Here is a 13,144-nt window from a genome sequence, read left to right as displayed (position 1 = left end):
TAATTCAACTGATTTAATATTTCATAATATAAAGTAATTTATTGCATTTCTTGAAAGTTGTATTCCTGAAGAAGATTTGGAGATGGAAATAGGACATGCATTTTTATTGTGCCCCCAAAGGTGTATATGCCTAATGATGTGGCTCCAAATTTTGAGTTTTCCTCCCAAATACAGGAGCTTCATGTCCGGCTAAGCAACCATTAGATAAGAGCAAAGAGATACCGAAACTCTTTGACACTATCATATGGTTACCATGATTTTTTCATCACAGATAAGTTAACCCTAACAAAGTATGAGAAGGGAATAATGGGGAAATGATCATAATATAAATGGTATAGGAAAGATGATATAAATATGAGAGTTATGTAGCTGCTGACACAAGAGAAATACAGTTCCACCGCTTCCTTCTAGAGACTTCTTGTTCTATTTCAAGATTAAGATAGACTGTTTAAGAATTACAGGATGGGTACAGTTTTAACATATACAATGAGTTTAATAGCAGATAATTTATTTCTTTTGAATAACTAAAAAACACTGTGGATTTCAGGGCTTTAACCTAAAAGAATCATGATTTGCTGCTAAGGCTTTATCTAAAAGGTTCATGCATATTTTCCTGCCTTTTAGAAACAGAAGGCAAAGCTGATAGGATACAAAGACAAAAGATTTTCTATTCGAGGTGACTGGAGATTTTGAGTTGGGCAGTTCTCTGATTGTGGAAATGTTAGATGGGGATTTTTTTTTTAACAGATTGATTTCCTGGGTTGTTTTGAATACTGTCTGAGTGTGTGCTATTTTTTAGGCATTGATGTTCTTCAACCAGGAATTTATCAGTTTAAAGCAGGGGTGTTCAACATTTGCAACTTTAAGACTTGTGGACTTCAACTCTCAGAATTCCCCAGCCAGCCATCATCCACCATCACCATTGCCATTCTGAGAAAACATCACTGGAACATAGTGACAAAAAGCAAACATGGAGTTGCTATGTATTTGGAGAGTCTAGTCATGTGGGTGCCTTGACTTATAACCATAATGACAGGAAATCTGGTCCTGGTTGCAGTCATAAATTAAGGACTGCCTCTTCTACTTGTCTTTGGTTATTTTCCTTGACACTATGTTCACAATTATATATGAATCATTGTCATTGATCATCAGTGTTCATCTTATTCCTAATAAAAGTTACTTGAAATTTATAGTTGTAAAGAGAGGTAGTTTTCTACTGAAGATATGTGAAGACTGAAGAACTGAGGTGTTGACAATCAGCAGGCATGTGGCAGGGGTTTTAGTATTTATTTTTCACTGATCAGAGATCTTAATGTGCTTCTTTTTTGTCCTGTATTTAGCATTTCAAGCTAATCACTGTAGATTGTAAGGACAGTAAAATGTAAAAGAAACAATAGTACAACATGGTTATTTAACATATTTGTTACATTTATATTTCACTTTTGTACAAAGATAGCAGGGCAGCATACATTCCTCTCCTTTTTCCTATTTTTCCCTATAGGAACAGCCACATGATGTAAGTTGGGCAAAGGGAAAGTGATTCATAGTCACCCAATAAGCTTTTGAAGCTGAAGGTGACCAATACCTACCTATTCATGATTTAATGAATGAATACACACATTCTAAATTGCATTCTTTCTTACTACTGTGCATGTTAAGTTCAAAGGTGCCAGTTTAAAAGAGCAAAGCAAATTGCCTGAAGTTACCATATTTTTCAGAGTATAAGATGCACTTTTTTCCCTCCTAAAAGAGGCTGAAAATTTGGGTGCGTCTTATACTCCGAATGTAGCTTTTTCAGAAGCTTTTTTTCAGCCCTAACGAGGCGCTAATGAGTGAAGTGATCTTCCCAGCTTTGCCTGCTCCCTCAACTCGACTCTCCGCTGTGCTTTAACAAGGCCCTAGCAAGTGAAGTGATCTCCATGTTTTGTTCCGACTCTCAGCTGTTCTTTAGAAGCTTTTTTTCAGCCCTTACTAGGTGCTAGCCAAGTGAAGCGATCTCCCCGTGCTTTGCCTGCTTTTCTCATAGCTGCTTCCTCTTAGTTGTGCTTTAGAAGCTGTTTTTTATCCCCAAGCAGGGGATAAAAAGCCAGCAAAATAATGTGCTGAAGACTTAGTCTGGTCAGCACAAAATAATGTGCTGACTAGACTAAGGACGCTAGCCAGATGAATTACCTGGTAGGCAGATTTTTTTCTCTATTTTTCTCCCCAAAAACTAAGCTGCATCTTATACTCAGGTATGTCTTATACTCCGAAAAATACAGTATATGGTACATAATACAGAGTGACAGAAAACACTCACCATTGATAAAGGATCTATCTGGTTTATATGTTTATAAAACATCATTGAACAGAACATAGTTCTCTTCCTATTTTATAATAATCTTTGAAAAGACATGGTAACAACTGTAACAACTTTTTACCTGCATTGTATCTTTCAAAAGCAAGGCAAAAGTTGAAGTATGAAAACATATGTGTATATTCAGTGTGTATCTCCACTGAATAAACAGTCTAAATCCTTGTTTTAAATCCTAAATCCTGTTTATGTGGGTGTCAACTTGTTCCTGTTTGAGCAAAGAATCACTTCCCCAACTGCCCTGTCTTCCCCTTCCTTTGCCCTTCATGGAAAAAAATTCAGAAATCCTTGACCCTAGAAATAACTTCATATTTTTATAGTTGATTGGGCTGGCTATGTACTTCATGCATAACAGCACAAGTGCTCTGTTCATCAGACTGTACTGATTCTATAATAACACAATTTAATGACACTTTAATAACACTTTTGTATGTAGAGAAAGTCTGGAATCAATTTAGTAATAATGTTGTGGTTTAAGATTACTATCCTATATATTCCTGTTAGATGTTGCTGATTTAAAAAAAAGCTTGCGAGGGCTTCCTTTAAGTTTGTTTTTGTGACGGAATGAGGTAATTCCAATAGTTCTATGGTTTCTTACCAGCCTTTTATTAAGATCAACTACCTGATTTCCTTCTCTTTCAAATAACAGGTTTGACAGGGTAAAGTGACACCTTGTCCATGGATATTCTTAGGTAGTGACATGAAGAGTCTTAATACTGCTGTGTCTGAACAAGCTCCATTCAAAGAGGTGTCCTTCCATGTTGATTTTGTAAAGGTGTTTATATAATGTTTTTTCTATTTCATGAAAAGTGTAAGAGCAGATGTTTTTGAATTCAGCATTTATAATTTTTTCATACCCCCTCAGTTTTAATTTCTGTCTGGAAGAACTGAATCAGAATTGCACCTGAGGAAGTGTCATCATGAAATTTCTTGGCATTTGAAAACAGGACAACATAAAACCTTGCTGTTGACACACTTTTGAAAAATACCACCCACCCCTCAGTTCCTTAAACAGATGATAATCCACAAAATCAAGAGAGCCTATAATGTGCAACTTTAATACTTGGATCCCTCTGAAACTCATCTATTTTGAGGTTACTCATTTGTGAATGTTAATTAAAGATAGAGCACATTTACCTGTTGGTTTGTTACATGTTAGGACAAAAGCATCTTCTTGGTGTGAGTGCACCTGTTAATTTTTTTCCTCATGTCTTTTATAGTTACTCCAGGTGAAATAATAAATACCTCATGACTTCAGAGGTATATTAATTAAGGGATTTGCAGGAGAGAGAGAGAGAGAGAGAAAGAAAGAGAGACAGAAAAGAATTCAACAAGGTAGAATGTTGATGCAGATAAGGCATTCTGTGATCTAGCACAGGGGTCCCCAACCATGGATCGACACTGGTCCATAGCATGCCAGCAACCAGGCCGTGCAAACAAGTGAAGCCCCAACCACGGGATGCAGGCATCATGCAAAATCACATCCCCGCTGGTCCGTGGAAAAACCTCTCTCCACGGAACTGGTTCTTGGTACCCGAAAGGTTGGGGGCTGTTGATCTATCACTGCTGATTTTCATCAATGCAAAGAATGCTGAATTGGTTATTGGTTCTTACAATGAGATAAAGAACATAAAGAACAATATGAGAATCAGTTAAATCTCATCAAATTATTTAATGTTAACCTATTGTAAAATAACAGTAGATTACAGGTACTCCTCAATTTACAACAATTCATTTAGTGACCGTTCAAAGTTACAATACCACAGAAAAAAGTGACTTACAACCATTTTTCACAATTAAGGCCTTTGCAGCATCCCCATGGTCATGTGATTTACATTTGGATGCTTGACAACTGGTTCCTATTTATGACAGTTGCCATGTCCCAGGGTCATGTGATCATTTGCAACCTTCTGACAAGCAACGTCAATGGAGAAGCCAAATTCATTTAACCGTGTTACTAATTTAACAACTGCAATGATTCATTTAACAAATGTGGCAAGAAAAGTTGTAAAATGGGGCAAAAATCACTTAACAAATGTCTCACTCAGCAACATAAATTCTGGGCTCTGTTGTGGTCGTAAATTGAGGACTATCTGTACTTTAAACCAAATTGGTTGTATTCACAACTCAGATTATTAGTGGCTCCTGGATAATGATGAAACTTGAAAGCATCATTCAGAATCAGTGCCTAAGGTAGTATGATTAGGTGATTGTCAAGGCCTGTAACCATGGAGTCTGTGTAGGAGATGACTAGGTTGAGCCGAGGGAGGGATTAAACACGTCGTCAGGCCTGGAAGCCTTTTGTATTGGGCCTTCAGACCTGCTACATTTACTACTGTGGGAAATTGGGAGGGGGATTGTATGGAGCATGGGTAATATATAGTCATAATACCCTGTTTCCCCCAAAATAAGACATCCCCTGATAATAAGCCCAATCGGGCTTTTGAGCGCATGGCAATAAGGCCAAGCGCTTTATTTCAGGGTTCAAAAAAATATAAGGCAGGGTCTTATTTTCAGGGAAACACAGTAACATTCCTTTCTCATGGAGTCAAAGACATCTTGCTATGCACCTGGAGGTCTGGAACTGGGAGGCATCTCCAGTTGCGATGGTGCTTTGATTGGACCATGTGATGGACATGTGGATGCTGGGCAGGGACTTGGACTTTCCTTTGGGTGGGGAAAACCTGGAAGCTTTCAGATTTGGGTTTTCCCAGATGTGCCAAATGACATCTCTAATAAAATGGAACTTTGAGGAACTTCAAGCCTGGGAGTCTTCTTTCATTTGGGTGTTACTTGAAACACTGACACACGTCATCAGTGATGAGTCCCTTTGTGCCCACAAGAGATCTAAGTCCAGCCCACCTTGAATGCCTCTCTTATTTCCCACTCATTTCCTTTCACCATTAGTTGGTCAGATTCTTGTACAGCTCTTAAGCTTGCAATAAATCTTTATACTTTATACTGCCTGAACCTCCTGATTTACCCAGTGCTTGGCAGTCTGGTCCTCTGTTCCTGTTGCTGTTCATCTTTCTATTCCTGCTTGTTCAAAGGTCTTTTCTGAGTTGGTGGACATTGCAGCAAGTTGAAGGGGATAGAGCAGTTTCTATTCTTCTTAACGTTTCCTTTGGTTGGCTAACTAAGCACATTGGCTCTAGTAAGGAGGAAGATAAAATTCAGCAAGATAAACATTTTGACTTAGGACATTTTTTTTTTAAATAAACCATTAACATAGCAACTTCTTTTATTACTCTACCTTGAGCAATTTCATATATTTCTTGTTGTTTGATTTGGGTTTGGGAGGTTTAATTTTTTCTCATATATGTATTACTGAATATTGAGTTATTATAAAGTTTATACAAATTTATACAGTTTATATTACTGTATATATCATTTTGGACTACTTTTACTGAAAGAAATGATTTATCAGCTTTGCAATTAGTCATAGTTGAATTATGAGATTAATTCATTGTGTACAGAATTCTTAGGTTACTTGGAAAAAAATAGAAATAGAAAATACAGATATCTTGGAAAAGCTAGAATGCTTAAGTAGCATTTATAGTTTAATTACAACTAAGCATTAGAATTAAGCCCATGGTATTTGCAGGATATTCTGTAAATACTCCAAAATTGCAAGTAGCAGTTATAAGATTTGATTAAATAAAGTACTACGTCAGTTGCCAGCTTTTAGTGAGTGCAAACTGAATTAAAACATTCAAATATCTTACTAGTCTCTTGAGACTTTTACATTTCTAGAAAGATGGATTGCAATTTAACCATCTATATGTAACTTTAAGTGACAGAGATTTAATATGTTATGTTTTCTTATTACCAATTACAGTAGAGAAACCATCAATGGACCATGTGGCAGTATAATCCTAATAAACTCTAGGGTAATTTGCCTGGAGAGCATTATAAACATGAATGATTGGTTGCATATGATTTGATATTACAGTGAAAATGACCAGAATTGTTTTTACAAATTTCTAGTTGGGCAATACATTAATAAAATACACTGCTGGCAATGCATTTGCTTCATTGGATTTGTATTTGTGTAATAATAGATAATAGAAGAAACAGCGTACAGGAGAGAGGTTCAAAAACTATCCATATGTTGCTTAAAAAACAACCTGCACCTGAACATCAGCAAGACCAAGGAGATGGTGTTGGACTTCCGGAGGATGAGAGAGTAACCTGCCCCACTTTACATGGGTAGAGAGAGTTTCCTCCTTTAAATTCCTGGGAGTCCATCTTAGCGAAGTCCTCACCTGGAAAAACAACACGATCCAGGTGGCCAGGAAGGCCCAACGGAGACTCCATTTCCTTAGGGTCTTGTGTAAAAACAGGGTGGAACAACAACTGATGACCTCCTTTTACCAGTCCACAATAGAAAGCATCCTCACTTATTGCATCACGGTATGGCATGCTGGTCTGACAGCCGCGGATAGAAAATCATTACAGAGGGTGGTGAGCACAGCACAAAACATCGTGGGCTGTCCCCTGATACCATTAGATGAGATTGCTAGGGTTCGTTGCCTTAGAAGAGTGAGGAAAATTCTCAGAGACATCTCTCACCCTGGTCATCACTTCTTTACCCTCCTACCAATTGGGAAGGAGATATAGAAGTATAGCCAGCTGCACAAACAGGATGAAGAACAGTTTTTATCTGTGGGCTGTCAGACTCCTGAATGAGAAATAACATCATAACTATGTAGTATGATGGACTGCAGGGCCGGCGGAATGTATAACATGTTCACACTAGTGCAATAGGACTGGGTGTTTTGTTAATATGATTTATTGGGTTAGGGATTTTCTGTCTTCACTGTGAGTTGTATTGTGTTGGGGGGGCTGCACTGAGGGAGCTCAACCAATCTCATTGTACATATGTTGTGCACTGACAATAAAGATTTGAAATTGATTTGTAGAAATCAACACAAATTGATAGGTTTTGTGTCTTATGTTTCCTCTGGCAACGAAGTTTTCTGTGACTGTCAGCAATAAAATAAAATGAATGTTGAAGCATGAATATTAAAAGCAAACAGGAGAGATTCACAGATGTTGAGTATTAAGGGATATATCTACTGTAATTTAAGAACTAAAGATGATGTGGCAAAATGCAATCCTAAGGTTCTCTTTATTTATTTATTTATTTTATTATATTCAATTTGTATACTGCCCTTCTCCTAGTGGACTCAGGGAGGTGCACAGCCAGAACTAAAACACATACCAATACAAAACTTAAAAATTTTAAAAGAATTTCATGACTTTGGCCCAAAATTTAAAACATTCAAACTAAAACCCATTGACAATTTAAAAAGCTAAAAATTATAATTATATAAAATTGTATGAAAAAAATTCCTGGAAGAATGCAATGAAAAACCATTTCCAATCCATATCAGCACCATGAAGACTGCATAGAGATGTGGTCATCAGGAATCTGTTTAGGTAGATTTATGGTCTGATTTAGGACCTGTTTTTGCTACTGAGCCAACAAGTACTGAGCTACTACCTGATTATAAACAGGTAGTATTATTTTTACATATTAATAAAATAAAAATGAACTTAGAATAGAATAGAATTTTTAATTGGCCAAGTGTGATTGGACACACAAGGAATTTGTCTTGGTGCATTTGCTCTCAGTGTACATAAAAAGAAAAGATACATTTGTCAAGAATCATAAGGTACAACACTTAATGATAGTCATAGGGTACAAATAAGCAATCAGGAAACATCAGTAAGGATACAAGCAACAAAATTACAGTCATACAGTCATAAGTGGAGGAGATGGGTGGTGGGAACAATGAGAAGATTAATAGGAGTGCAGACTTAGTAAATAGTTCGACAATGTTGAGGGAATTATTTGTTTAGCAGAGTGATTAAATTGCATAAATACACATTTGCATATAACAATATATACAATTTTAAACTGTTTATTAATAGGAATATAAATCTTATTTATACAAGAAGGCAAGCATTTACACACGAAGAACAGAACTTGTAGGCATTGTTATCCAGACAATTAACATATTGAATTAGCTTTGCATATTGAGTTTCGGAGGACAGCACACTTTTTGAATTATTTATTTGGCTACTTTTTCATAATGACAGAAACACGGTAAAATGAGGTATTCTTTCTGTGATGAAGGTGAGACACTGTTCTGACTTACACACAGAGTTTGTTGCTTTAAGAATGCAGATGGATTTTCACTTAGTGTGAATTATGATTAAGACATGATTTTGAAATAAAAGCAAAGGTTTAAAATCAGCTTTTCCAAAACTTTTTGTGGAAATATATATTGTCTGGGACAACATTTATTCGTTTGATTCTATATTATAACTCACACTAGTATCATTGGACATCTTAAAAGCATTAAATACAGAAAAACACAGCATACAGCTGGGTGCCCAAGCATAAATAAAAAACCCACTTATAGAAAATGCTCCCAGATGTACAACTGTATAACTAAAAAAAAATATTTTCCAGAGGGACAAGGAGCATCACTGCTCAAAAAGAACTGGACAGACACAGAGAAGACAAAATATTCACTAGTGAGATTTGGAAGGAGGGAGGCATAAAGTATTCGTGGGATGGATGTAGCTATCTGAAGGGTTATACATCTTATTTATTTATTAAATTAACACCCATCTCACTGTAAAAAACAACTCTGGTTGGTTTACAGTTAAGATCATAAATGTAAAAATATTAAAAACATTAAATACAGAGACAAGCAAGAAAAGCAAGATCAGTATGGCAGTCATAAATCACATTAATTACTCTTAATCATAAAATATGTAATATTTGCATAATAAAACATTCTGTTTGCGCCCCCCCCATAGCTCACATTGCCTCTCTGACTATTGTCAATTTTTTCAGTTATTTTAATAATAAAAATATTTAATAGTGATTTATAAGTGGCTACAAACAGATTTCGTAGCATTGTTCTATGCAGTTCATTTACAATACTTTTCAGAATAGTTCAAAGAAGATTATTCTAGAATGCATTGCAGTTCTCACACTTTTAATTCATTGTTTTCCGCTTATGGTTTAAAATCATCTCTTGAAGAGATTCAGCATCACTTAAAGGTCAATAATTCCTATAATGTTCTTTCCACTTTCCTCCATTCTGCTCTCAGAGCTAGTACAAGATGTCATGGTGGCTTTAAACAGTCTGTGTGGAGGAAAAAGGAAGGTCTGTTTTTTTTAAAAAAATCCCTAATCACAGAACACCTTTAATTATTAAAAAAAATCTTATTTTTTGCATGTAATTTGGTTTGGGGCCTTCAGAGGTGTGTCAAGTCAAAGTCTATAGCTATGCTTGCCAGAAGACTGAGAGAAAATGAAGAGCACTTGCTTAAAATGTCTGATGACTGCATTTCAGAGTTCTTGATGGGTTAAAGCTGATCTCAACTGTAGAGAGATTCTATTAGCAAATTAGTTTAAATTAGTTTAAACCAGTTAAATTAGGATTGAATATTCAAACTTCGCCCACATATGCTTCAAAGTCCCAGCATTAGGTCCATCATAGCCCTTAACCCCCTCGTCTCATAATACCCCAAGATTGTTCAACTGTGCTATAAATACCGAATCATAATAGCTTTGTCAGCTTAAGGCCACTAATAATAATAGCAATAGAATTTAGACTTATATACTGCTTCACGGTGCTTTACAGCCCTCTCTAAGCAGTTTTTACAGAGTCTGTATATTGTCCTCAACAATCTGGGTCCTCATTTTACTGACCTCGGAAGGATGGAAGGCCGAGTCAACCTTGAGCCTGGTGAGACTCGAACTGCTGGCAGCCAGCAACCAGCAGATTACCTTGTGGTAAATAAAATCTGATTCCTAAAATGTATGTTAGTTCTTGAATTTGTACCTCTTGAAATCCTTGCTGAACAGATGTGAATGTTAATTATTGATGTTGAATTACCATTGGAATCTGTGAGCAGAAAAAATGTTCTTCTTTTCAAGAATTATCCATAAATATCAAAATGTTTGCCATTTAGCTCAAGTAACAGTAAAATCATTGGTAGTGCCAATGTCATTAGTGAGCCAAATGCTGAAATTAGCCAAACATTGACTTTGAGGGAAAAATAGTAGAGCATTGATATTCTGCAAGTTTAATAAAGAGGCTCATTTATTTTGTGGGGTTGCTACAATTCCTGTAATAGTTCAATGAAAATTGAACAGTCACTTATATGCCCTCTGAGTTACGTGTTCTCCTAGCTGTTTGTTTGCTAACTCTGCCCTTTGGCCATTTAAACATTCTATCACCCCCACCACTAACCCTATTTACACAAAGCTGAGGCTGACTTTGAAGAAAGTCTGCTAAACAAATGTTACTTCTTTAACTCTCTGACCCCGATTGACCCTGACAAGTCATATCTAAATTGGAAGGAGGAAGATAGGGCTCTTTGCTTGTGTCACTGTCTCTTCCTCTTCCATTTAAATTGTTCATGCCTACTATAATGGCTTCCTGATTAGGATTTTCTTTTTTTTAAAAAAAGATTCATATCAAACTAAATAACAGGAAGAGGAATAAATCCGAATAACAAAAGGGGGGGGGAGATGAGTTTATATTGTGAATAAAATAACTGCAACTTTGAAAAAAAATGGTTTCAATTTCTTTTTCTTCAGTCCAGGGGTGGGTTCCACTTACCTTTACTACCGGTTCGCAGCGGGAGCGCACGCACTTTGGGCATGTGCAGATCACCCATAATAACATCATGGTGGGTGGGTGGAGCCTCCCGCTAGTTTTACTACCAGTTCTATAGAACAGGACCGAACCGGGAGCAACCCACCACTGCTTCATTCTGTCAAAACAAAACAAAAACATGAGAATTTGACAAACCCTTTGCTGCACGTCAGGTGTAAATTCATCCTTCCGGTGTCATATAATAGTTTTGGCCATTTCCTACATTCTTGATAGCCTGATAAATTACATATTTTGGGGATATAACCAAGAAGAATATAGACCCCTTGCTTTGTGTGTCAGCCTTCCCTCTAAATAAACTACCAGAAATAGTCTTAATACAAATCAAAAAGTGTCTTACAAGAGTATTAAAAAGTTCAGTGATACTTTTACCAAAAATGATGAGTTTTTCTACTAATATGATTAGTCAAGCACACAGAAATTGCAGGATAGCAAATTCCTCTGGAAACAAAAAAAATCCCATCTCTGCCTTTGATGTACTATAACCATTTCCATTTATATCATGGCCTCCTGTGACTCTCACCCCTTCAGAAAATTGCCTATCCCTTTCATAAAGAAAGAACCGTTTCCCTGAATGAAGCAATTGGTTACATGAACCAACGAAAAGAAGTGGCTGTTTCAAAGAGAGTGATGCATGGTCCATGAACAACATGGTTGTTATAAAGCTTCTTTATGAAATAGAGATGCAAAATCCTTTTTGAGGGTTTTTCAAAGAGTAGGAATAGAAGTTGAATACATTTCATTTCATTTCAGCATACAAATGCTTATATACAATTCCCCAAATTAATAATTTGCAGATGTACTATAAGTGATTTTCAGATGCAGTTTAATACATAATTCAATTCAGCACACATTATCCTTGATCAGATTAATTTCTTTTCAAAGTTAAAGATTTTTGTGTGTGTGTCATTTAGACAAGTGACATTTAATGACAATTTCTTTCAAGTTTGTACTTCTTTCCATTTTTTTTTAGGAAGTCCTCCAGCAACTGATCATAATGAATTTGCCAAATGTTTTAACAATTGGCAAAGATCCTCTCTCTGGTAAGTATCTTGGTAACATCATGACCCCTTTTACTTTAAACTAAATGTTTTACTATATACTGTATAACCACACAAATGTTTTATATGAATGTTGTCAGGGTTCCAAATAACATACCTACACGAAACAAAATTCCGTGGCAGGTAGATTCCTCAAAGAATAGTTTTATTGGATATGTCATATTGGTTCAAGCTAAAACCGACTCTAAACCCACTAAACCCACTAATTTTATCTAAATTAAAAGTAGAAGTTTTTCACTTTCTCAAAACAATCAATCCAGGGGTGGGATTGAAAAATTTTAACAACCGGTTCTCTGCCCGGTTGCTGGGTGGGCATGGCCATGAGAGCGTGGCCTACTCGGCCTCGCTCGGCCTCGGCCTCGCTCGGCCATGGCAGGGGGGGCATTTTCACTCTCCCCAGGCTCCAGAGGCTTTCCTCAAGCCTCCAGGAGGGCGAAAACTGCCTCCCCTGGGCTCCAGAGGCCAGAAACGGGCCCGTTTCCAGACTTCCGGAAGGCCTATTTTTCATCATCCCAGAGCCTCTGCGCAGGCCCTGAACTTACCTCGCATCCAAAATGGGCTGCGTGGAGAGTCCTGGGAGGGGGTGGGTGGGGCCAGTCATTCCTTGCAACTACTGGTTCAGCAAACCAGATGTAAAATTAGCATCCAGTTCGCCCGAAATGGTCTGAAATGGCTGAATCCCATCCCTGGTCCAATCAGGATACAGCCCAATTGCTAGATGACTTCAGTCCCCTCCTTCAAAGCACCTGCTGGAATGTCCTTGGTTCCCAAGAGAAAGTATTTTGTTTTGGCTACAAACCCCAGCTATCTCTACTTGCCCCTCCCTATCCCTTAGCTCCAGCTGTGGCAGCATTGAAGCCTCAAAAAGGTCACAGTCAGGTCAGCTTCGGGGTTGACAAATGTTTTATTACATATAATTTAACATTAATTTAGCAATGAAGAACAGGGTAGGCAGAATAATGGCACAAATTAAAAATGGTGTATGTGCATGTATACTGTTTCTGTCAAACAATAGAGACCTGTGC

The 13,144-nt window shown here is 37.0% G+C and overlaps 1 protein-coding gene across 1 annotated transcript in view; it reads left to right on the top strand.

Annotated features, from left to right (window-relative positions):
* CCDC88C (coiled-coil domain containing 88C) overlaps positions 1–13,144 on the top strand; it is a 93,059-nt gene that overhangs the window by 31,941 nt on the left and 47,974 nt on the right. Inside the window, exon 4 of the mRNA XM_070941313.1 lies at positions 12,032–12,101. Coding sequence (XP_070797414.1) covers positions 12,032–12,101 — 70 coding nt within the window. The remainder of the gene's footprint in view (positions 1–12,031; positions 12,102–13,144) is intronic.

The sequence above is a fragment of the Pituophis catenifer genome, unplaced genomic scaffold (assembly GCF_029215685.1).
Source record: "Pituophis catenifer annectens isolate HBS135680 unplaced genomic scaffold, rPitCat1.0.hap2 SCAF_1, whole genome shotgun sequence".
Taxonomy (NCBI): Eukaryota; Metazoa; Chordata; class Lepidosauria; order Squamata; family Colubridae; genus Pituophis; species Pituophis catenifer.
The sequence above is the reverse complement of the archived record's forward strand: the minus strand, read 5'-3'. Positions and strand labels throughout refer to the sequence as shown.